The sequence below is a fragment of the Mandrillus leucophaeus genome, unplaced genomic scaffold (genome assembly GCF_000951045.1).
Source record: "Mandrillus leucophaeus isolate KB7577 unplaced genomic scaffold, Mleu.le_1.0 Scaffold47, whole genome shotgun sequence".
In the NCBI taxonomy this organism is placed as follows: Eukaryota; Metazoa; Chordata; class Mammalia; order Primates; family Cercopithecidae; genus Mandrillus; species Mandrillus leucophaeus.
Window position 1 is genome coordinate 4,985,937 of NW_012105031.1, and position 25,603 is coordinate 5,011,539.

At 35.9% G+C, this 25,603-nt stretch overlaps 1 protein-coding gene across 2 annotated transcripts; it reads left to right on the forward strand.

Annotated features, from left to right (window-relative positions):
- Positions 1 to 1,289: 1,289 nt before the first annotated feature.
- RGS13 (regulator of G-protein signaling 13) lies at positions 1,290 to 25,402 on the forward strand. 2 transcript variants are annotated; one of them, XM_011995084.1, is made up of 7 exons: positions 1,290 to 1,469; positions 2,739 to 2,809; positions 3,312 to 3,351; positions 9,777 to 9,845; positions 13,432 to 13,493; positions 23,285 to 23,451; positions 24,426 to 25,402. In XM_011995084.1, the coding sequence occupies exons 4-7, from the start codon at positions 9,781 to 9,783 to the stop codon at positions 24,609 to 24,611; spliced, it is 480 nt and encodes a 159-aa protein (XP_011850474.1). In that variant the 5' UTR covers positions 1,290 to 1,469; positions 2,739 to 2,809; positions 3,312 to 3,351; positions 9,777 to 9,780; the 3' UTR covers positions 24,612 to 25,402. The 2 variants fall into 2 exon arrangements, with proteins under 2 accessions (XP_011850474.1, XP_011850473.1); XM_011995083.1 differs by lacking the exon at positions 3,312 to 3,351.
- Positions 25,403 to 25,603: the final 201 nt, after the last annotated feature.

Genomic DNA, 25,603 nt, shown 5'->3' on the forward strand with positions numbered 1-25,603 from the left:
AATATCTATACATTGGTCTTGAATTCCTCCAGGAATTTGCACCTACTCATGCTGTTACTCTTCACTCTATGATTTCTTTGTTTTTCAGTCCCTGTTGACACTTAAATTTTACTCTGTAGGGAGATTCTCATGTTTGACTCCATTAAGCAAGCTTTGAAACACACTCACACAGGGTGTTACTTCCAGAACCTTCCTGCCAGTTCCTTGCGTCCACACCATGAGAAAGAGCAAACATTCCTAAATCCCCCCAAAAAATCAAATTATTTGGGGTGAGGAAAAGTCTTGACTATGACACTGAAGATTTCCTGAAGAGATCCAGTATCCCAAATGTACTGAGATGGGGAGGAAATTGCACAAGTAGCAACCAGAGAAAAAGAGTGCTATCCACAAACAACCCAGATCCTCCCAAACTAAGGCAAACCTGCCCTTTACGTCCTACATTATTGCTACATCTATGCAGCTTCTGACTTTCCAAAGTTTACTTTCCTTTTTTAGTCCCAAACTTATCTCTCAGATTTGATAAATTCAATTTTCTTGGGTTTGAATTTCAATATTACTAAAGACAAGTAAGGTTAATCTTCTGTCTCATTGGGCCCCTAAATATTTTAAGAAACACTCCATTAACCACATTTTGATCTTCTTTACTGCTGTTTTATTCTAGCATTTCTCTACTCCCACCACTCTGTTCCTCTCTCTCTCTCTCTCTCACACACACACACACACACACAATTGGAGTAAATCCAGGACAAGGACATTCACAATCTTGCCATATTCTGTATTCATTAGACTTCATCTTAAGCACTGTGTTCAATTCAGATTTTGAAGGCACATTAACCAACTGTAGAACAATGGAGTCCAGGACTGCCCTAGAGGACCGGTTGAAGGAACTAGAGAGGTATAACTAGAAAAGATACTTTTTTAGATCCTTCAGTTGTTAAAAGTCCCTAGTAATCTATTACAAACTGAGTGATTTTAATAGTTCTTAACCATTTGCTAACATATGTTTGCAGTGAGGTCCTATGTGTTTGTACTCAGTTCTCTGTCTTTTTTAAAAGGGAATTTTACTTTAGACTATACATTTTCTAAAATTAGAAAAATTATTTTGGAAAAAAAAGTTTGAGTATTACTTTGAAGATTTCATGGAGCTGCTGCTTCCAATCATCTGATCACTTCAGATGGTCTGATAATGTTAGATAAAACCTCTTTATCAGTAATGCACTGGAGTCCTGCAGCACTACTTTCCATATTCAACAAAACCTCTCTTTGCATAGATACATGTGTGTAAAAGCAGAACATTCATACTGAGGCCAGAGTGCCATCGAAGATAATTACAGAGACAGTAAAATCCTTTTACGCTGGGAAAAATAAAATGTTAGGTGTCTCATAAAATTTCAGAACCTGATTTCAAACGGATCATAACAAAGAGGAGATCAAATTTAGCATGGTGGACTGCTCGACAGGATATATTTGTAAGTATGAGATTCTATAAAATAGTTGATAAATACAAGACTATTGGTTTGATATAAATGACTAAAGGATGCCAATTTCATTGGTAGAACTTCTGGGAGTGTCAGCAGAAGTTTTTCTAAGGAAAAAAAGCAAACTAACAAACACATATTCTTTTGCCTGGCTTTCTATATTTAAAACAAAACTTACAGTCACTCACTATATAAATGAATCTTTTAAATTGGGCAATAGAGGAAATACTACAGTTTTAAAGTATATTATTTTATTTTAAATATTTTTTGTGTATATCCTCATTTTAAATGTTTTTCATTTTATATGTTTAGATAAAAATATATTACAAAATCAGACATTTATGAATTGTTTCAAAAATCATGCATTACCAAATTATTAGTTTCATCACTTTATTAGCGATACGGAACGCAGGTGTGGATTTTTGTAAGGTTTATCTGAAACATTGTTAATCTTGATTTTATAGAATGTTTTTATTCTTTTATGTTATGCTTAAGTGCAACTATGCACTAATTTCTTGCATTTTTTAAAGGACAAGAAATTTGTGTGCTGTGTAAACAAAGTCTCGCTAAAATGTAAATTGTTCCAAATTTTACTAAATTTTATGTAACATGCTATATCATAAAATAAAGAAATATATTTAAATGCAGATATATGTTAACAGACAGAATTGCTTTTAGAACATTTATTTATTTTCATGATACTTTAAGATTTCATTTAAATAATGGAGGAAACAAATCTATTTCTGGCATACTGCTAATACAACTCAATCCATCACCAATGCATTTATAATCAGTCTGAGAATTCGATTCTATCAGTGAAATGTATTTCTTTTAAATAATTATTAGGAGAAAACAGTGGAGGCAAAATCATCATGGAGACCTAAACTTGTTCTAAACACTCTATGTTTCTATTGTAAAAGTACATGCTAGTTTTACTGAGAGGGTATTGAAAAACAAAAAAGAAAAGCAAATTAATACACAATGTTAAGATAAATATGGATTATTTAAATAAAGAGCAATGGAAAAATACAAATAAAAACCGTAAAGAAATTTTTATAATGTCATGAAATTAAAACAATTTTAGATAAAGAGTTAATAAATAAAAATAGGAACAACCATAATCCAGCATTTCTGAGGTGGAAAAAGTATTTACTTAAAACTTAAGAGTATTTATAGAAATATTTGCCAAATATGCATTCTCCAGGAAGCACACAATAATCTTTTTGTTTTTGTTTGATTGTGTTATTATTTTATTTTTAGGTCAATGGAATGTTTCCACATATTATACCACCAACATGAGAAAAAAATGATTATTGTTTATTTGAAGCTTGGTGAGTTTATCCACAATTTAATCAGTTCTATGTCAGACCAATTTAGATCACTCTTTCACTGGGAATTCTCTTTTTGCCAAAGTAGATATGTAGTTCTATAAAACATTTAAAGTAAATTTTTATTTTTATCAGTATTGACTACTTGAACTCTAATTTTAAGGGTACAACTAAAGATGCCCTTGGTTGAATTTAACTAACAAAATACATTTATCAATAGGATGTTTTAATCAAATCCTTATCCTAAAGAACTTTACTTTTACAAAAAAATTAGAATGTACCCTTTATGGAATTACCAAGAATATTTCTTAGAAGTTCTCATTTGTAAATGTGAGAGGATTTCATTCTGCCACTCTATATTGGTGCTATTAAACTTTGATTGAGATGTATTATTTAATGATAAATATTGTTGAATGTTGGATTGTAGATACTTCTTTTTAAACCACTGGTTATTTTGCAAATTCTTTGTCCTCAGACTGTGAATTATATTTTCTTATTTTGTCAGATGATATTCTAAGGCTGCCTTTTCTCTTCTCATTTTAGAGGTATGAGAATTTTAATTTCTACTTCTGAGCATCTGCCTTCCATCTTCCAAAATTACTTTGGAATATTTTGTCATTATTTTTCCCCTTGTTTAATGTCCTTTTTCCTTCATGTTCAAGCCTTGCATGTTCCTTTGCTATAATATTACTAGTGTTTGGGTTGGAAGAGATAATAAACTCGGGTGGTCAGTATGACCTTTTTTACCTGAAGCTGAGTTAAGTATTTGTGAATTTATCTCTTTGTTTCAACGCAGAAAGCATTATAAAGTTGGGGGGTGGGGAGTTCTGTGATATTCCAACACAATGGTGGTACATGGTGCTTGTGAATCCAGCAGTAATCAATAGAGAGAAACACAGACATGCGGATGGACTTTCAGTTCCAGAAATCTTAGAATATAGGCGGGAAGGCACCAGGCTCTGGGCACAGGAGCAGAACTCTAGTCAATGGGACAGCGTCCAGTCTCCAGTCCCATTTCCTAAAGGACAGGAACACCAGAGAACATCTTATGGTCTATTTATTCTATGCATAACAACTCTTCTGGTCTATTTATTCTATGCATAACGCATCTCATACACAATTCTGTCACTAAATATTTTCTACAATTTAATCATTGATACCTTTGTGACATTATATTCTATTTGTATTCCATAAGTTAATAAATCTGTAAATGTTTGACTTAAAATGCTAACCAACATATAAACAACTACTTATATGTAATTATCAAGTAACATTCTAATGTAACAATTTAGGAAAGTTAAAGTCTAGTAGGAATAGATAAATCAGAAATATAAATAACATTATATCTATATATATTGCTTCTTTTTCAATGTCACCTAACTAATAAGTTGCTTGGACCAAGGAACCCTCACTGAATCAGTCATGTAGCTGAGCCCAGGGCTGCTATTGGTGTACACAGAGTTTTTGCTGGAATTATTTAAAAAGTAGCCTTTCACCACGTGGATGAAGCCCCACTTGGCTGTGAAGCCAATACTTAGGGGAGTCTGAGTGGATCTCAGCCTTCTCTCTCCTTTTGGACCAGGCATCTCCATAGAGAGAACAACCTGAATAACTGCATTTAAAGGGAAGCTGTGGCTGGGCTGGCCTCTTGCCCCTTTTTTCTCTAACACTCAAACATGCCTGAGCTCTTCTGGCAGCCCCAACCCATCAGTGTGATACACACACCCAGATGTCTGTGAATCCCTGTTGTAGACCCAATTAATTCTAAAGCTGGGACTCAGCCACTAATATAATGTGTGAACAATAGAAATATAGAAACATGGGAACAACAAAAATGAAGAGAAGGAGGATTTGCAGATTATATGTTGACATGTTGAAGAACGAATAAAGTTAATGGGGAAAACTTGTGAGATCTGAGATGAAATTTTAAAAGAGGAAGAAATGCAGTCTAACAGAATATATGTTTCCTGGTACATACAAAAGAACTTAGGAACTATTTCCTGAGTAAAAGCATGCAAGTAGCTGAAGGAAAATCAAATATACTGGAACAGAAAATTTTTGCATACATGCAATTTTTTTAAATCTTTACAGTTCCATTTTAGAGAAAAGGAAAAGGAAATGAAAATCTGAGGTTTAATTAATATGCCCAAGGTCACACAGCTTAATAAGAGCCTGACCTCAAGCACATGTCTGTCTGGCTTCAGACCCCAGAGCTATTTGAATATACTCTGGCAACTCGCAGGAGCTGTGGGAACCCCCTAAACTCCAGTGCATCCAGAAATTACTTTACCTTCACTATACTTCAGACCTTAGTGAGTATTGCATACTAAGACCATTCTGCTTTTGCAAATTTCATTAAATTTATAAAAGAAAATATGATAACCCATTAATAGACATATATTTGAGTTACAGAAATCACCACAATAAAAGGTCTGAAAATGTGTACACATAGTTCCAATAGATCAAGTGAGAAGACAGTGGGACACAAAAACTATTGTTAAAAATAGACGGTAAGGGAGAGGTCAAGTCTCAGCATAAGACAGGGATGACTAATTATACTTACAGAGAAGACATGTAGAGGAAGTAAATTTTTTCCTATCCTCCTACTTAGAAGATAAGCTGCGAGTCACTGTGTAACTACATTTTATAGGTGATCACAGAGATGAGGAATCTTGCAACTCAAACTAAGTAGCTTGAAATTTGAACTAATGTAGTTCAAGGTACAATTACACACAGGACTAGCTATTGACAGCCAGTCAATGTAACAGTTGTTTAGTCTCAATTAATGTCAGTGTTGATTATTTTCAGTCAGATTTATCTTTCTAGAAAAAGATTTCTATTTTTATCACACTGCTATTTAAAGACCTCAGTGGATTACTTCTACTAACAAAATAGAGTCTAACAGCTTTAGTCTGTTATTTAAGGTCATCTAGAACCTAATTACACACACAAACATATCCCTTTAATAAACTCTCCCTTTTGCTTAAGTCTTGTGAATCTCTATTTGCAATCAGAAGAGTACTAATAAGTGAATTAATCTATTCCCTTTTCATTTTCTTCCTTCCTGTAGATACAAATAACTTTATTGCTCCTTCTTGGTCCTCCTCACTTACAGTAGAGACCTACATAGAAAATGAAGTTAATCAGACCACATTTCCCATATATTCTTATCCCCGAACCTGCAAATGAACTTGAATCTATACCTGTATTTTCACTAGTTACAAGAGAATAGTAACTGTTTCCTGTATTTCCACTTCTCCAATGTCTCAACTCCCACATTCTGAATTCTAGCCCCTCCTCCTTCTTCAGGAACCTGAAATTCTATTGGTTTTCCTTCTTTATTGTGGGTTTTCAACCTCTGTCTATGTACCTTTTGCCAGCTTTACAATGTCACTCACATTGTAACTTGACTTATTGTAACAATGCCTCCTAGAGAGACATGCAGACCAGAATGGTCAAATGACAAGAGTCTGCCTCTCTGTCATTATTATGTCTATCAACAGCTTTCAAGAAAGAAAGAAGAAAAGAAAGAAAGAAAAGAAAGAAAGAAAGAAAGAAGAGGGGAAAAAGAAAGAAGGAAAAAAGAAGGAAAGAAGGAGAGAAAAAGAAAGAAGGAGAGAAAGAGAAAGAAAGAAGGAAAGAAAGAAAGAAAGAAAAAAGGGAGAGAGAGAAGAAAGGAAAGGAGAGGAGAGGACAGGGAAAAAGGAAGGAAGGAAGGAAGGAAGGGAGAGAGAGAAGAAAGGAAAGAAAGAAAGAAAGAAAGAAAGAAAGAAAGAAAAAAGGAAAGGAGAGGGAAAAAGAAAGAAGGAGAGAAAGAGAAAGAAAGAAGGAAAGAAAGAAAGAAAAGAAAGAGAAAAGGAAAGGAGAGGGGAAAAAGAAAGAAGGAAAAAAGAAGGAAAGAAGGAGAGAAAAAGAAAGAAGGAGAGAAAGAAAGAAAGAGAAAGAAAGAAAGGAGGGAGGTAGGGAGGGAGGAAGAAGAGAAAGAAAGAGAAAGAAAGGAAAAGGGAGGGAGGAAGGGAAAGAGGAAAGCAGGGAGGAAGGAGGAGAAGGAAGGAGGGCAAACAGAAATTACAAGCAGCCTTTCATTCATCCTGGGCTTCATTTTCTCTTGCTTTCCTCCTTCTTGTTTCTGTCCTCCCTGCTCCACTGAAACCACTCTCAGCAAGGTCATTAATGAGCATCTTGTGAACAAATCTGACATTTTTTGATCCTTTGCTCTCTTAATCGCTTCCCAGCTTTTAACACTTCATTGGCCACTCTTTCCTTTTTGATAAACTCATTCCTTGGTTTCCGTGATACTGTGTTATTCTGATGCAAGCTCCTTTTACACAGCCTTTCTCTTAAATGTTTGTGTTCAGAAACTCATACTGGGCTGTCTGCTTTTTACAGTTCACACTCTCTTCCTGGAACATCTCGTCATTTTTTTGTGGGGCGGGGGGCTCCTCTTATGTGTTTTATGAAAATAACCCACCTTTATCCTGAAGCCAAATCTCTCACCTCAACTTGTTCTCTTTCTGTCTCACCTTCCATATCCAATGGGTCAACATGTTCTAATAGTTCTTCCTCCAAAATGTCTAAAATCTCTCTCCTTCCCTCCATCTCCACTGCCACCTTCCTAATCATCCCTCACCTGAACTCCTGCAGTCACCCCCTAACTGGTCTCCCTGATGACACTCTTGCCACACTGTAATTCATTCTACTCACAAACCCACTTCAAGTCTTAGCATGTCTATTCTGAATTTTAAATCCTGCAATGATTTCCCAGCTTCTTACTGTGAAATCCATGGCCTGTATGGCTTAACATGCTTGGCCTCCGCCTAGCATTACAAATTCTCCCACCACTTTCTTGCTGCAGTGAACATTTTTAAACATGATTATTGGTTCAATCTTAACTCTCTACGCCTCTCAGCTCACTCTCTCACTCTGTCTGCCACACTCTAAATTCATGTGGTCACAAAATTCCTTTTTTTTTTTTTTTTCTTTTGAGACAGGGTCTTTCTTTGTCACCCAGACTGGAGTGCAATGGTGTGATCATGGCACACTGCAGCCTCAACCCTCTGGGCCCAAGCGATCCTCCCACCTCAGCCTCCTGAGCAGCTGGGACTACAAGTGCACACCACCATGCCCAGCTAATTGTTTGTTCTTTTTGTTGGAGAGATGGGGTCTCTCTATGCTGCCCAGGCTGGTCTCAAACTCCTGGGCTCAAGAGAGCCTCCCGCCTCAGCCTTGCAAAGTGTTGGGATTACAGGCCTGAGCCACAGTGCTGAGCCTAAATTCCTTTTATTTCCTCAGTGGGACATAACTCATTGCCTCTTAATCTTTGCTCAAGTTGCCCCTCCTTCACTCAGCACATTCGTGCATATCCTGCTGGTTCCAGCTCAGATATTACTTAACTAGGCTGCCTTCACTAACCCCTCAAGTCTAGTTAGGTTCTCCTCGTAGGCGTATTCACAACCCTGTACTTCCCGTATCCAAGCCCCCATCACATGTTGGGGTTTTTGTTGTTGTCGTTATTTGTTTTTGAGATAGGGTCTCACTCTGTTCCCCAGGCTACAGCACAGTGATGCAATCACAGCTTACTACATCCTCCATCTCCTGGGCTCAAGTGATTGCCCCACTACAGCATTCCAAGTAGTTGGGACTACAGGCACGAGTCAACATGACCAGCTAATTTTTTTTTATTTTTTGTAGAGACAGAATCTCACCATGTTTGTCCAGGCTGGTCTAGAACTCCTGGGCTCAAGCAATCCTCCCCCTTCAGCCTCCCAAAGTGATGAGATTACCGGTATCAGCCACTGTGCCTGGCTCATCACATGTATTTTAATTGCTTGTCAGTGAGGACAGGAAGAGGAGAGACAACATGTATATTGATCACAGGCAATCAGAACTTGGCACATAACAAGTACTCAATAGACTTTTGAATGAATCGTAAAGACAGATATAAAAATTCACTGCTTACCCTTAATAATTCATTATATATGTATGCATATATGTTTAGCAAACCATTTCCAGCTTTAAAATGTGTATTTAATAACTCTTAACAAATTTGTTAGTTGTCTTTTAAAGTCCTGAGTTAAAAACCTTCTATGACACGTATTGTTATGTAAAGGTGCCCGAGATGAATAAACTCTAACTCAATTTTAAAGTCAAAGTTACTGTGCCCAGAGTAGATAAAACCAGATAAGCAGCACCCTTAAAATTCACTCAGAAGGTGGTTTATTTTTTATTTGGCTATTTACACTATTTTACTTGTCCAGTTAAAATGAGGCTCTTTTTCAATACATTGAGAGAGCTTTCTAAAAACAAGAATTGTGGCTGGGCACAGTGGCTCATACCTACAATCCCAGCAGTTCGGGAAGCTGAAGTGGGCAGGTTGTTTGGACCCAGGAGTTTGAGACCAGCCTGGGCAATGTGGTGAAATCCCTTCTCTACCAAAAACACACAATAATTAGCCAGTCACGGTGGCGCATGCCTGTAGTCCCAGCTACTCAAGAGGTTGAGGTGGGAGGGTCACCTAAGACCGGAAATGTCAAGGCTACAGTGAGCCATGATCATGCCACTGCACTCCAGGCTGGGTGACAGAGTGAGACCCTGTCTCAAAAAAATAAAAATAAAAATAAAAATTGTCCCTTTCCTTGGGAGTTGGTGAATTCATTATCAGTAAGCTCTAAATGAAAAGATCTTTTTCAGAGATTGGTATTTTTTGAACTTCATTGTTTGATAAATAGTTAGGCCGGTTGAGTAAAGTCATTTACAAATCTAAGCACATGTATTTTTATAAAATATTTATGAGAGATGAGTCATTTTATTCTCCTCTCTCCTCCCTACTCACCCAGTGATTGTATTCCATTAACTTCAAGAACCCATCCTTTTTTATGATTTATAATATTGTATATTCCTTAGAAACTGACTCTAATATATAATTATGTTAAATGACCAAATTATACAAATATATACTGTATTTCCTTAGAAAAATGAGCAGGCGCAATTGTTGGATTTGTAAGATGTTCAGAGATGAATCTAAGAGGCCCCCTTCAAAGTAAGTAGCATTTAAGTTTCTATGGTAAGTGTAAAGCATATTTATCAGATGATAAATAGGTACATATTTCTTAAACTGCTATTGTAACATATTTTGTTCAGAAAGTAAAATTTGCATTTACACATGAGTCATTTCACCAGAAGAGCAGTCATGTGTTACTAAGATTCTTGTTTTCATTATCCATGGTTTACATGAGAATTCAGCAAGTTAAATGCTTTAGAATCTATTATGAATAGTCTCTGTTCTTTTTAAAAACAAAGAATATTGTTTGTATTAAAATGAGATTCTTCAATCCAAAATATTTTCTTGGTTCCAACCCTCCACATACGAAGTGCCAGAAAGTTTCATACCTAGATAAAGAAGGTGAGACTGGAGGAGGAATCAAATGTTTACCAAGCTCCCAAGTCTCTTCCTCCACACTTTGCCATAACTCAAAATGCAGCCATTTGGATGAGAACCGTGAAAAGAATAATGCCTGAGAAGAGTAACAGGCCATCGCGTTGGATTTGCTCACCTCAAAGAATTCCCAAGTTGAGAACTCCTGTTAGATTAACCATGAGTGCCTAACCTAGTCCATGTCCAGTCCTCAGTTCTGGCCACACCTTTCTGTATGGTCAGAGCCCCTGGCATGCTTGCTCTTTCACTAAAATACCAAAATGTCCAAAAACGCTTACAAGCTACTGTGTGGCAAGGAGAAGGATGCTGCAACAGTGGGCAGAAGAGATAGTACGACCCAAAGCTCAGCATTTTAAATGATCAATGAAGGCTACTGCACTGCACAAGTGCATCCAAGTTCAAAGATATAACTTGTTAATTAAGGGACAGCTCTCCTGTCTTCTGATGATTCCCATAGAGGAACACTGTCACAGCTTGCATTTCTTCTATCTGCCTTATAGACTCACCATGAGAAAAGGGGAAGACCAAAAAGATAAAAAAATCACATTCATGGAAAGCTGCCAGATAACAGTTATTTAATAGGTGCTTGGCATTCATGACCTAATTTAATTTTCAATATAACACTGTGAGATAGATGTTATTACCCCTATTATATAGACAGTAAAATTAAGGTTTGAAGATTTTAAGTAAGACCAAGGACAATTAAGTAGACCACTGGGATTAGAACCTACGACTGTCAGAGACTCCAAACATTCTTCATTCCTTTGCCTACAACATCATGGTATCTTAAAATGCTTTCATATCTGGTATCCACTGTCCATCTGTCCAGAAGAATGGAGGGGACACAAGGGAGAATTTGTATCAGGAAAAAAGGTGTTTCAAATAATCCTAATAAAGGCACCCAGGTAGCCATAGGCCAGCATTAAAATTGTGAGAGCCTCAGAAAAAAATTATAAGCAAAATGGGGTTCAATCAAAAATGAATTTTATTTCCCATCTTTACCCCGAACCATAATTACTCCAATCATCTCTCCCCATAAATCTCATGAGTCTTAGAGACAAAAGAACTCTCTTACCAACAATTATCAACACTTCATTTTAAGCTAACCCAACACATTGATGACTCTTCACTCGTGTTGTAGATTGTATTCTTCCCAACACATTAATGACTCTTCACTCTTTATTCTTTATATAGCTTTTATATAGGGAAGATTTTATTCTTCCCTATATAATGATTAGAACGCACGGGCATTCAATAAACCTTACCTAGCTCTTTCCATTTCACTGGATTGAAAAGGTTATTTTAGGTTACTTTTTCTAAAGTTTTAACAAGAGAAAAGAACAATGACTCAGATAGTATTTCATGGAAATGTTTTTTGAAAGCAATCTTAACACAGTACACTGTTAAGCCTCAGTACTGATGCAAGCAGTTCATCCAAAACTGGCAGGATCCATCTGAATTTTTAGAAAACAAAAGATATCTGACCTTTTAAGGACTCCTAATATTTTTCCATGTTCTAGGATATTTTTTAATCTCTTTAACTAATCCTCTTTCATTGTGTTAAGAACCTGCTAATGCCGATGGCTGTTCCTGCAGCACTAATTTTTAGGCTGCTAATTTTAGGTATAGCCAATGGACCGTGCTTGCATGTGTCTACAGCCATCTTCAATTATCTAGTTGTTGAAAGTAGAACAATTAAGAATGCACCATAAACTGAATGGCAATAAACACATTGGCTATTTCTGTTTCATTTCCAACTTTTATTGTAAGTTCAGGGGCACCTGTGCAGGATGTGCAGGTTTGTTACATAGGTAAATGTCTGCCATGATGGTTTGCTGCACAGATCATCCCATCACACAGGTAGTAAGCCCAGCATCCAATAGCTATTATTCCTGATGCTCTCTCTCTTCCCACGCCCCCACCCTACAACAGGCCCCAGTGTGTGTTGTTCTCCCCCATGTGTCCATAAGTTCTCATCATTCAGCTCCCACTTATAAGTGAGAACAGGCAGTATTTGGTTTTCTGTTCTTGCATTAGTTTGCTGAGGATATGGGCTTCCAGCTCCACTCATGTCCCTGCAAAGGACATGATATTCTTTTTATGGCTGCATAGTATTCCATGGTGTATAAAGTTATTTGTATTTGAGAATACAGTCATTTGCCAATTCACCTCATGAAGCTCATCAAAATGAACAGAATTCTGGAATCTTTCACAACTGTTTTCTAAATGGTAAATGGCTTTGTTTATACTGTTTAGGTCAAATGTAATTTGACATAATACACCTTAATAAAAATTAAAACTGATACAAAAAAAAAATCTAGCAAATAGGAGACTGAGAAAATAGTAGCTTTAGGGTTACTAACTGTATTATGTGAGTGCATGCAAATAGGTTTTGTGGATTAACTCTAAGATTCTAATAGATAAATAGGTAAACACTTGGCTGGTGGCAGCAGCAAACAGTGCATAACCCTTTTAAAAGCAATTTGGCAGTCTGTACCAAAAACCTTAAAAATTTGCCTCTCTTAACCAGCTTTGATTCTACTTCTGCTAGTGTCCTTGAATTACTCTAATCATGTGGCTATGGCAAGCCTTAAACACAGCTGGGCTACATTTGAGTTTTAATGGTGAAAAATGAGAGAAAATCAATATGCTGTTTGAGAATAATTATGAATAAACTATGGAATGCCCCCCTTGTAGCATATTTTGCCATCACCATAAACATTATGACTATCAATGATTATACATTTGTAATTATAAATTATAACACTACAAATGATTAAGACAATTATGATGACATAGAATGCATAAAGTATACACCCACATAATGTGATTACTTCTTGATTAAAAACACACAAATACAAACATAACAAAAAGACTTTAAAAAACTACATCAAAATACTAATAGTGGTAATTTATTAATAGAGAGATTATAGGACTATGGTTCTGTAGAGTATTTATTAAATTATATTTTCAAGTCTATACTATTTGCATAATTTTTATAATTTTAAAAATTTAAATAGTAAAAATAAAATGTAAAATATCACAGGAAGACAACTTGCCAACCAAAACCACACACAAATGGAATGTAAATATGTTTTGGTATCATTTTCAAGATAATATAATTTTACTTAGTTCAACAAAAACCTTGAGAATATTTAGCCCAATCAGTGCTTTTTGTTTCTTTTCAAAGCCTTACTTTGGAGGAAGTGTTACAGTGGGCCCAGTCTTTTGAAAATTTAATGGCTACAAAATGTGAGTATTGTGTATCTGTCATCTTTGAATAACTAGCGAGTTCCATTCTTAGAGGTAAAGGTGGGGGTGCCAGATGATGAATGTATGCTATTCTTCTCACAGCCTTCTAACTGGCAACTGACACAGTTAAAAAAAGAAAACCTGAAAATAGTTTGTTGTGTCAACCACTATTATTTTCTCTGGTGTTAATTAAAACAAGATTAGTCACCGTGAATATTTATTCTTCACAAGTATATGCACAAAATCCCTTGGAAAATATGCTTAAATAGTAACACATACCATAGCCTTCTAAAGTTAGTATTAAACCAAAAACTTACCTCGCTGTTCTTGCTGCCTTCAAAAGTAAAAACAAATTTGAGTCTTTATGTTCTAAAACTTCTCCCCAAAGTTTGTTTCAACTTTTTCAGTGTCTGATTTAAGTGGGACTGTACATGGGTCTGTATATAGTTGTTGGTAAGTATCAACATTAACATGGTATAAATAAGAGATATCAGCAATGGATGTGACAGACATAAAGTCATGGGCTCAGTGCAGGAAAAATAAAGGAGGACGTGCATTCAAGAGAATAGTCAGTTGCGTTTGGGGTCAGAAAAGCTGACAGGTTGTAGAAAATGATAAAACCAGAAGACAGGTACAGAAAAAAATGTAGGGTGCAGTCACAGAAAATTCTCCTGTTGAATTTGGTATTTTTTTAAATGGAGTTGGTTCCCCTCAATGCTTGTTAATTTTTGCCTATAGACCCATCTTTTTATTTAAGATCCCATTTGAGCCTCTCTGTGAATGTTTTATCTGTTTAGAGCGATAGACTATAAAGGAGAGTTAGCTGTGCTACTTACATGCTTTAACTAGTGGGGGTACCAGTAGCTATTCTGGGCAAGGTACCTCCTATTCCTCACAGAGGTTGCCATACTCCTGAGGCACTACCTGCTCTTTCTGACTCAAGACCCTTTTTAGTATGGACTCAGTTGTCACTGCCCAGCCCAGAAGGTAATGGCAGTAGGTGTAGATACTTGGCTACTCCTGCTGAAACACGTTAATCAACAATTCTGGTACTTACTTCTGCCCCATCCCTAGGGCTGGATCTACCTCTACAGGCTTGGGTCACCACCTGAGCTCTCATCTTTTGTAGCACACCTTTCCAATGGGCATTTGGGGCCATAGTTTCTTCCTTTGATGCTATCACCACTGCCTTTCACTTTTCAGGTATTCCTCATAGCTTACAATCCAATTTGCCAGCATGAATGTGAATTTTAAACAAATATATTCTGGGTCAATTTTAGAACACTGAAATGGGATGAAGAGGCAAAAGTATATATTCAGTTAACTATATTGTAAATTTTTGTCCTCATCCTCTGTAACACACATTTTGCCACCTTGCTAGATTGATCTCTTTCTTGGAGTTTCATACTCTTCATCTACAAAATGGGAATGATATCACTTATCCTTTCAGTTTTATTGTGCAGGTGAGATATAAAACATCTAGCTCAATGCCTAATAGGCACACAATAATTGGTAGTTTCTTTTAATAGTAATAAAGTACATGTCTTTGAATATCATTCTTTTTCTCTCTGCTGCCTGCCAACAAGTCCAAAATCTTGGTATTTAATACTCTCTACACCCTAACCCAAAACATTTCCTAAAATTTGTCTCTAGCTATGCCTCATCACATAACATGCACTCCACCAATGTGACTGTCACTTCGTTTTCTACTTGTACATCTATGATTCTTCTGCTCCAGGCTTTTGTTCAAAGTCCTTTTCATCTCTAGTTACTCTGCTCATCTTTGAAAGTTAAATTCAAGTGCCACTTTCTCCAGAAAACTGTTTAGAAATTTTTACTTTATCTTCTATTTTGATAGTATTAACATTTAGTCTGCTTTTCACTGTAGCTAGTTAGTGTATTGGGTTTTCTATATAGTGACTTTCTCCCTAGATTATAAATTCCTTAAGAGCACAGCTTGCCTCTCATTTACCTTTCAAACCCCTGAGAGACCGAAAATGTGTTTTGTGCCCAATGAGCATGCAATAAATGTTCCATGAATAAATACAAGAAAAATATTAGTGAGAAAAGATCAAAACACCAAGCTATATTATGTAAGTTTCTGTGCCAGTTCTGGAAGCCTCATAAACAAAGTGAATAGGCTTAATTATTTGGCAAGGATTTCAAGTGGTCATCTGCCTTGCTAGAATCAGCAATTTAGAAAGCTAGTGTCATGAGAATAAGCAAAGGCTCTAGCAAAGATGAGAATAGGAAAACATCATAGTGCTCTTTATAAAAGCCAGCAAAAATAGGGTAAGAGCTTTTACAGAAATCATATTACAATGAAGTTTATGTAAAAATTCAATAATCACATAAGTAATAAAACAAATCATTCTATGGATCATCCAACCAGTAAGACAAAACTAAAAATATAAATATTAAATGTGCCAGAGAATAAAAATGTGTTGACATTAACCAAGAACATTAGTGAAATGCATGCTCTAGCTGAGATATGCAGATACATATTTTTATACAGATTAAAACATTATTTTTAACAACATGTAGCTCAGACACACACAGGAAAAAGAAATATATCAGCCTGGGTCTCAATAGATGAACCGAAATTGGTTTAGAGATGTTTTGGGGAGCCATTAAGTCATAGCGATCAAAATACAATTAAATTCAACATCTTAGTGGGCAAAGGGGATCCAAGAAAACCATCAGCTTGAGAACAGAACTCTGGCAAACTCCAAAAGTTAATTAGAAATTAAGAATGTTAGCAACTTAGACACCTTTTAGATATGCTATTTAATGCTACATTATTCACGAATACTTTTTTAAATATCAAAGATTTTTTTGTTATTTATATATTTAAATACCAAAGATTTTTTGTTATTTATATATTAAAAAATCAAAGATTTTCTTGTTATTTATATGAAATATAATGTACTCAAATAGAACTAAAGTAGAGAGACTAGCTAGAAGGCTGCTGCAATAATTCAGGTAAAATTGGAACTCAGTGGGGAAGACAAGGCTGGGGGTAATTTGCATACAAATGCTAACAAAAGTCGTAGGGCTATGAGACCACTGAGAGGGAGAGTTCAGATAGAGGAAAACACACCCCGAGATGAAACTTAGGTGTGTGCTACTTCCAAGTGCAGATAACCAGAGAGGTCAGCAAAGTGGATGGAAAAGGAGCACAAAGTGAGATAAGAATGATCAAAATAGTGTGTTCTTGTGGAAGCCAAAGAAGAGAGTATTTCAGGAAAGAAGCTGTGAATTATCAAAGACTGCTGAGAAGTCAGCTGAGGTGAGGAAGGAACAGTGACCACTAGACATGGCAATATGGAAGTCAACAGTGCCTCAACAAGAGCAGTTTCATGGGTATGGTGGAGACAGGCAGAACCAGAGGAAGTGATACACGGCATAGGGAATCATTGACGTAAGTTTTGCTGTGGAGTTCTGCAGAGAAAAAAGCATTGACTGGAAGCAAGAATGAGGTCAATACCGGAAGTTTGAGTCAATAGTTGTTACTAGTTATATTTGGGAAATACAGCAATATATTTGTAGGATGATGGCAACCATTCACGGGGAAGAAACTTATGACATAGAATAGAGTGGAGATACTTATAAGAATAATAGAGGAATGCAAAGTGATGGAAAAAGCAAAAGTAGGAGAGAACCAGAAAAAACTTGTTTGGCCGTCCCAAAAAGGAACAGGGACACTTGCCTCTCAGGAGGGAGGTTATAAAGGAGGAGTACAGATGGAAGTACTCTGGTTATTTCTGCAGAGAAGACAGTGAATATCCATCTGATTAATCTGTGCTCTCAGTGAAGTTTGAGGCAAGGTCTCCAGTAGATTGCTCAATTGCTCAGGAGAAGATGTGTTAGTATATTTTAACATAACAAGGGAGAAGGCATGAAATAGTTTCTGCAGATTTAGAGAACTATGATACTGTGGAAGGCTCATTGGATGACTGGGCAGTGTTGAGTGTCTGTCTAAAATCTGAAGTTATGATTTCAAATATGAAACCATAGTTGTATATTTTTCTCTGGCTTGTTCAGGTTGCCCCAGTATACACACAGAGCAGATGTTAAGTCATTCCGGATAAGCAAGTGCTCTGAATCGCAATGCTTTAATCTTTTGATCAAAATCATCTTGGAATGTACTATTTTCCACCCTTTCTAAATTATCACAGTCTCATGCAGACCACCTTAGAAATGCCAGTTAAACAGTGTGGGATTGCCATACTGCTGAAGGCAATGAAGGCTGCCCTGTATCATGAACCATATGAAGGGCTGGTGCATCTTCATCAGCATCATGGCACAAAGCAGGCAGTAGAAGTTACTGACGGTTACTGCTGCTCCCTTTTGTACATCCTAATTCCAAAGGCAGAGTCATTCTCTCAGCTTTTTTCATCTGTGCAAGCTCCTTTGCTGCACAGTGTGATTGGCAGTTTCCTACACTATCACTTATTCTAATCTCTGCTAACTACTGCTGTTGCCATGGTTCCCTTCATCAACCCTTATATTACCTGCACTGCCTTGCCTCTACCATTTCCACTTAGCACTTTTTGTCTTCTTTAACTTCTCATGCACTTCTTCACCTTGCAAAGCCGCGGGGGGGCGGGGAACTTGGCCTGGTATAGACATCACTGTCCAATTAGTACTTTTTTTTTTGGTATTTCTTTCAGAATTTCAGAAAACCAAAAAGTAATATTATATCAGATATAAACCTGTGGTCTTTAGTGCTTCCTAGATGTTGAATAACTAGGGCCTGCTTCTTCACTTTTCAAGAGCCATAGGGAATCATTTTAAGACACAGAAATATGAGGGATTCAAAAGTCCAAATTGACATGTGCTTATTCAGTGCCTGCTATATAGCAAGCAGTGTTGAGGCAAGGGGTACACGAAGATGAATAAGCTGCAGTCCTGATCCCCTAAGAGTTCTCAGGTGAATGAAAGGATAATGGAAGGAAACCACAGCAAAGAGGGCTGGCCTTTGTCACTGGGGCAATGGGAAATGTTGAGAGGAATAAATAAAGGGCTGTGGCTAGATTTTTGTTTTAAAGATTTTTCTCTAATAAAAGCATAGAGGAAATTGAAAGCAGGATCAGATAGATGAATCGAGGCTTCTTCAGATTTGATGGTTTACAAATATACCTCAAAATTCACAAACAAAAATAATACGTAAAAGAGAACAGAAGGTAATGCAATAAATGTAACAGAGATAGTGACCTCAGTATATAAAGAGATGTGAAAATTTTAAGAAAATACTAGCAATGCAAAGAAAAAATAGACAAAAGATTTGGAATTCAGAGGAAAAAAAGAAATGGTCAGTAAAAATGCAAAACTGTTTAAGCATTATATTTTTAAAATACATATTTAAACAATTACAAGTTACTGACTTCACCCCATTAGATTGGAGAGGGTGGAGTAAGTCAACACTGACACTGCCATTGGGAATGAAAAATAATGAAATCCTTCTGAAAGCAATTTTATAATATGTATCAAGAGTCTCCAAAAATATTACATCTTCAGTCTAAAAATTCTACTATTTTAAATCAATTATTTTTCCTAAGAAAATGGAAGTGAAAAGGTTTATAAGCTACAATATTCAATGTAGGATAACTTATAACCAAGAAAAGGGGAAACAATCTAAAACAATAATAATAGAGTGGCTAAATATATTAGGGCCTATCCCATCAACATACTATTATATGATCACTAAAAATGAAAAGGAGAAAGTGTTTGCTATGTACTATTAACTATGAAAGAATAAGAATGATACAAAATTGCTTTCATATTATAATGCCCATAAGATGATTCCAGTGTGTATTTGTGTTTGTGTAGATGAATGAATTCTAGTTAGGTAGGCAATTATTCATGAACAAAGGATTAAAAGAATAAAAGGAAATATATCAAATGGTTAACAGTGGTTATTACTTTACTAGAAGTTTTCTGCATTAAAAACGACCCACAGCTCTTTAAGCTGTGTTCATATTAATAATATTAATATTAATAACAAAGGTAGAAGAAAAATCAGAAATTATTAACAGCATAGAAGTCACAACAGAGAATTTTAATAAAACTGAAGCTTCAGTGTAAAACTCCACACATATTATGGTAGAATTATGAAATGCATTATCCCCAGTGGTACAGATTGAAAATAAAATGAATTTTAAATTGGCTTAGAGGCATTTCTAATGGTACTGCAACATAGTACACCCTTGGGATTTCCTGCCTGGTGTAAGCCTTGCAATCTTACAGAAAAAATAATTCTGGAATAGATGGGCCACTGTTCTGACTCAGCCATGAGAAAGCCCACATTTCCCTTCTGCATCAAGAACACTGGCATGTGTCACCTTGTGTGTCATAGAAATACTAATTTTAGTGACTAGTTTTAAAAGAACAGTCTAGAGATTCCCAAAGGCACCACTCTCACTTTTTAAGGAAAAAGTATACACTGCGTATGACATAAGCCATTTCTTCCACCCTCCCAATTTAAATGAGCAATTCTGTTGTTTCTCGCTTATTCACTCTGCTCAAGTAGAATCGCAGTCTCCTGAGCATAATGTTCAGGAATGAGTATCATTTAAAACTTCGGAACAGCTTACGCTGCCCGATTTAGAAAAGGCTTTTCCACCTTGTAATTCACTTGTGGTATGAATCAATGGAAATTCTAAAGACAGCAATTCAGTTCTGACTTCAATAATTACTAAGATTCCTGGAACACTTTTACACAAATGCATTTTCAGCTGCTAGCTTGAGTAACTCGCAGTATATTCAGACAAAAATTAGCCTGATGAAGACAGAATTCTGTAAAGTATGCCAATGACGTGAGTCCACTCATTCTGTACACTAGAATTATATCTAAAATGTCAGACAGGCTCAAGTAGTCCAGTTTAGCTTTCACTAGTCACCGCACGGTAACAAGTGACAGAAAATCTTAGTGATTTACAATAATAAAGGTTCACTTTTTTCATGATACACAACAGCTAGGGTCAGCTCCACTCTATTCCATGTCTTCACTCCAGCTTTCGGGCTAAAGGAGCAGCTCTTTTCTAGAATATACTCTTCCTGTGGTGGCTGTGGGGCATGGGAAATAGAACCACATGATAGTTTTTAAACCTTCTGCTTGAACGTGTCCAAGGCACTTCTGCATATATTTCATGACTAACACAAGTTCAACGGCCGACGCTGATATAAACAGGACATGGAAGTATAATCCCCCTACACAAAGGTCAGGAAATAACTGAGGAACAATATTACAATTTGCCACATCAAGTATCTGAAATATATCATATTTTTAATAGTATATATAGAATAGTGTATATCTATGCAGCATATATAGAATACCATATATCCATGCAGTATATATAGAATACTACAACTTGGGATCTATAATATGTGTATTTATGTGCAGAGGGATAGATAGAGGAAACAGATCATGAAGACAGAAAAAAAGATAGATGATAGATAGATAGATAGATAGATAGATAGATAGATAGATAGATAGATAGGGCAATGTATATATGGCTTCATTAGCAAAGGACTTTGGTATGACAAGAATTGTAGAACCATTTGGCCAGCCCAAAAAGAATCAGGGATACTTCTTCCAATCCATCAGGAAGAAAGGTAAAGAAGTCAGATACAGATACAGTTGGTTCTAAAGTGATAACCTATAAACTTTACTATACAATTAAGCTAAACATAAACACAAATTCAAAATACTAACTTGGAATCTAATGTTGGTTTCCAGATCATTTTCCTACCCCTACCTACTCATCCACTCAACCCATCCAAGTAGCCTGTGTGACTGACTCTCATTCCATGATCCACAGATTTTTATCTGGTATCTCATTTTCTTTCTCTTCCATAGCTAAGTACAAACCATATAAATATTGGCTTCCAACTTTACTTGTTAAGCCAGAAACAGCTTTTTGTTCTTTTTGTTGTTGTTGTTATTTGTTCATTGGTTTGTTTGTTTTTTGGTTTGCCACCATTCAGCTATCTTTTTAGGAATTGGATTACCAATTCCTGCATCTATGTTCTCTGTTCCCACCTTTTTGTGCCTATGCTGAGACAAGACACAACTTAAAAGTCCCTTCGGTGTGAAAATCAACTGCTTGTTTGAAATCTAAGTTAAAATATATCCCCCTCACATTGGATAGGAATATTTAATCTATAACATTTTCTATGTTACAGTTATATAATGCCTCCATCTCATCTGTCCTCTTAACTCATCTCACGTTATGTCCTTGTGAACCATCTCACATGCAATGTCCTGAAGGCTGTATTTGCTCATGTGATAATAATAATCCATGTTCCAATTTTGAGTATTCCTAGAATGTAATATTGATATTCAGCTTTCCCCAACTCCAATGCCTCCTTAGAATAGATCTACTTCTATTTGAGTTCTTTTGCTTGAAGACAAAATACTTCGTTATCTTTGTTCGTATATCACTGCTAACAAAGCCAAGCTCTCAAGAAGCCTGGCTTTCTAGTGCTAGGAAACTTGATCTGATCTCTTAGATGAAGATCCAGGAAAATATGATCTTACTCATCATTTCCATTCCATCTGGCTACCATTATTTCTCATAACAGTAAATGATACTGACCAAGATAGTGTTAATCAAAATCCTATGCTTTTGGAGGTGATAGATATGCTTATGGCATTGATTGTGGTGATAGTTTCTTGGGTGTATACTTATCTCCAAATTCATCAAGTTGTTTTAAATTATGTACATCTTTTTGTAAACAAAATATCCTACGCTAACAGTCTCTAAGTGGTTATTACTCAGTGTGCCTACACAAACATTTCTATTAACATAAATTGAAAGTTACATTGTTGTTTTATCATATAGCAATCCAATTCCTTGGATATGCCAAGACACTTTCCAGGCTAGTCTAGTCAAAAAAAATTAATATCTTGAACCTTGAGAATACTTGGTCCTCCCAAAGATTCCAATGAATATGTTAGATTTGTGAGAGCTCACCTAATCCTCTTCTTCAAATACTAGCACCTACAAAGTAGTGTCTTAATTGGAAAAGCTCCTCCTAGGCTTATACTTATCTCCACACTCCAGAAAGGCAATTTAAGATCAGAGCTGAAGATAAGAATCTCTGGCATCAAGTGTCATGTGATGGTTACGCTGCACGTAATCCCTGTCCTGTACTAGATTCTGAGATCGTTTCCAGCATCACATCTGATTTTTCATTCCTTGTCTGCTCCCTTATTTCTGGCTTGAACCATAAACCATGAATATGAAGTTGAATTTTTCATCTATCTGTGTTCTGCTCTGATTGGACATTGAAAAACACTCCAGGGTATACAAACTAATTAGAGTATCACTTTTACATGGCTTGGATATTTTTCTCCCGATCTTGACCTACAAGTTTACATCTGAAACCCTGCTCTTACCCTATAGTTTGGCATGAGGTCTTAGATTTTTCATGTCAGCTTCATGATTAGAGCCCTGTCCTCCTGAGCAGCTTAAGTCCTTTTCCTGGGCTCTCTGATGTCTCCTGTCCTATCCGTCCTAGACTCATCCACACTGGTGGGTGTTTTGCTCTGAGTGACTCAGAATAAAGGGATGACCTCACCAGTGATCAGCATTGTCAAGCATGCTTCAGATGTTAGCTCTGAGTGTGTGATAGACATGAAAATTGATATGTAGAGATAGATATAAAATATTTACCTGTTAAATAATTTGTGAGTTTTTAATCAGGCTTTGTTTTAACCGTATTGCTTAGATTTTTTTTGGTGATTTTGACCCATGAAAATAAACTGATTTCTCCTCTACTTTTAGATGGTCCAGTAGTCTATGCAGCATATTTAAAAATGGAGCACAGTGACGAGAATATTCAATTCTGGATGGCCTGTGAAACCTATAAGAAAATTGCCTCACGGTGGAGCAGAATTTCTAGGGCAAAGAAGCTTTATAAGATTTACATCCAGCCACAGTCCCCTAGAGAGGTAACTACCTCACAATGACGGGAATGGAAATCAGTTCATCCCTGCAAGGGCACTAATATGGATATTAGCATCCATAAGTGCCGGGCACTTTACATCCAGTGTCTCCTAAAATGCTATAAATTCAGTATTGCTAACCTTATTTTACAGATAAGAAACCTGAGACTCTGAGAACTTGTCCAGTGTCACACAGCCATTTAGTGGTAAAGTTAAGATTCAAAATTAGACCTATCTGGCTCCAAAGCTTCTCCCCATTAAATTATCTTAATTTCTAGGCAACTTAAGAAGAAAAAAGGAGTCTATGGCAAAAGTATTGGCCTTCCCAGCAGGAACTATAAATTCCATGAAGAGACATGTGAGAATCCTGTGTTGTTGGGCAATGAGACATAAAAAGTCCTGTCAAGGGAACAAAGAGAGAGGACAGTATATGAGATTTCTATCGCACAGGGCAAGCCTACATTGTTGACATATTCCCCAGAACTCTTCTCTGGAAAATACCTGGTTTATTGAAATAGCCACTTCTCCCCTCTATTTATCCACTTCTCTTCATTTTCTTCCCATTTCAGAGCATATTCAGTTAAAGCAACATTTGTGACTATTAAGGGAGATAAATTTTTTAAAAGCACCGATTTCTCTTTTCTTTAAAAAGAGACGTTTGTCTTACAAACTCCCTGGTTTGTAGACTGCTACGAAGAAACCACTGCGTCCTGCTGAGTAAGCCGTGGTTTCAGAGACTTCCCTGGCCTGGAGCCTCATATTTTTCTTTTTTGTTCCTCTTGGATGTGGAGTTGGATATTTACTTTTAAAAAAGCAAAATGTTTATTTTTTATACATCTTCTTAGATGCCTATACAACTACAAAGAAAATTACCCTATTCCACTGAAAAGGAGAGCAGGGAATAAATTAAACCTTTCTATTATATGTGCCTTTTTTTCAACTATGCTTACTGACGCTGTACATGTAATTTCACCTTTCAGATTAACATTGACAATTCGACAAGACAGACTATCATCAAGAACATTCAGGAACCCACTGAAACATGTTTTGAAGAAGCTCAGAAAATAGTCTATATGCATATGGAAAGGGATTCCTATCCCAGATTTCTAAAGTCAGAAATGTACCAAAAACTTTTGAAAACTATGCAGTCCAATAACAGTTTCTGACTATAATTCAAACGTGTACATAGAAAATGGTATATTGAAAGTAGTGGGTTTGATCTTTTTATTTAGAAACCCACAAAATCAGGAACACAGTATAAATAAAACAGAAATCAAACTCTAAATTGATTTTTAGTTCCTAAAAAGAAACATATCTCAAAAGCAATGGAATCTAGAATTCTTATAACATGAATAACAACATTTACAGCATACCTATGTAGTTCAACTAATATATAAGGAAAAGGAAGGTTTTTCTTCATGACACAAGTATTATAAAATTTTTACTGTAGTAGTCAATTAATGGATATTTCCTTGTTAATAAAATTTGGTCTCATAATTTACAAATTAGTTCTTTAAAAATTGTTGTTCTATGAATTGTGTTTCTAGCACGAATACGTTCTATAGAGTACTCTAAATAACTTGAATTTATAGATGAATGCTACTCACAGTACAATCAATTGTATTATACCACGAGAAAATCAAAAAGATGTTCTTCAGAGACATTTTATCTGTAAAATTTTCCTACTATTATGTTCATAAACAAACTTCTTTATCACATGAATCTTCTACATGTAAAATATTTCTGATGATTCTTAGCTGTTAAAAAAATATGAATTTCTTAATTTGCTCTTGCATTTACATTGCTATAAGGATATAAAATGTGGTTTCTATATTTTGAGATGTTTTTCCTTACAATGTGAACTCATCGTAGTCTTGGAAATCAATAAAGCCAAATGTCAACTAAAGACTTACATTATCTTTTTCAAAGACAAAATAAATATATTTTCCAGTACAAATTTCAAAAGGCCTAAAGTTGGTATATGGTGAGAATATATAATATTTGTATTTTCCATAGTTTTCCTGGAAAGTGTAGACAATTTAATACCCTCATTGGATATTACCTTCCTATCACTTCAAAATATTAAAAGAATCCAGATTCAATATCCATAATCAGAAGCTCATCATATTTACAAGTGTAAAAGTTGATCTGTTCCATT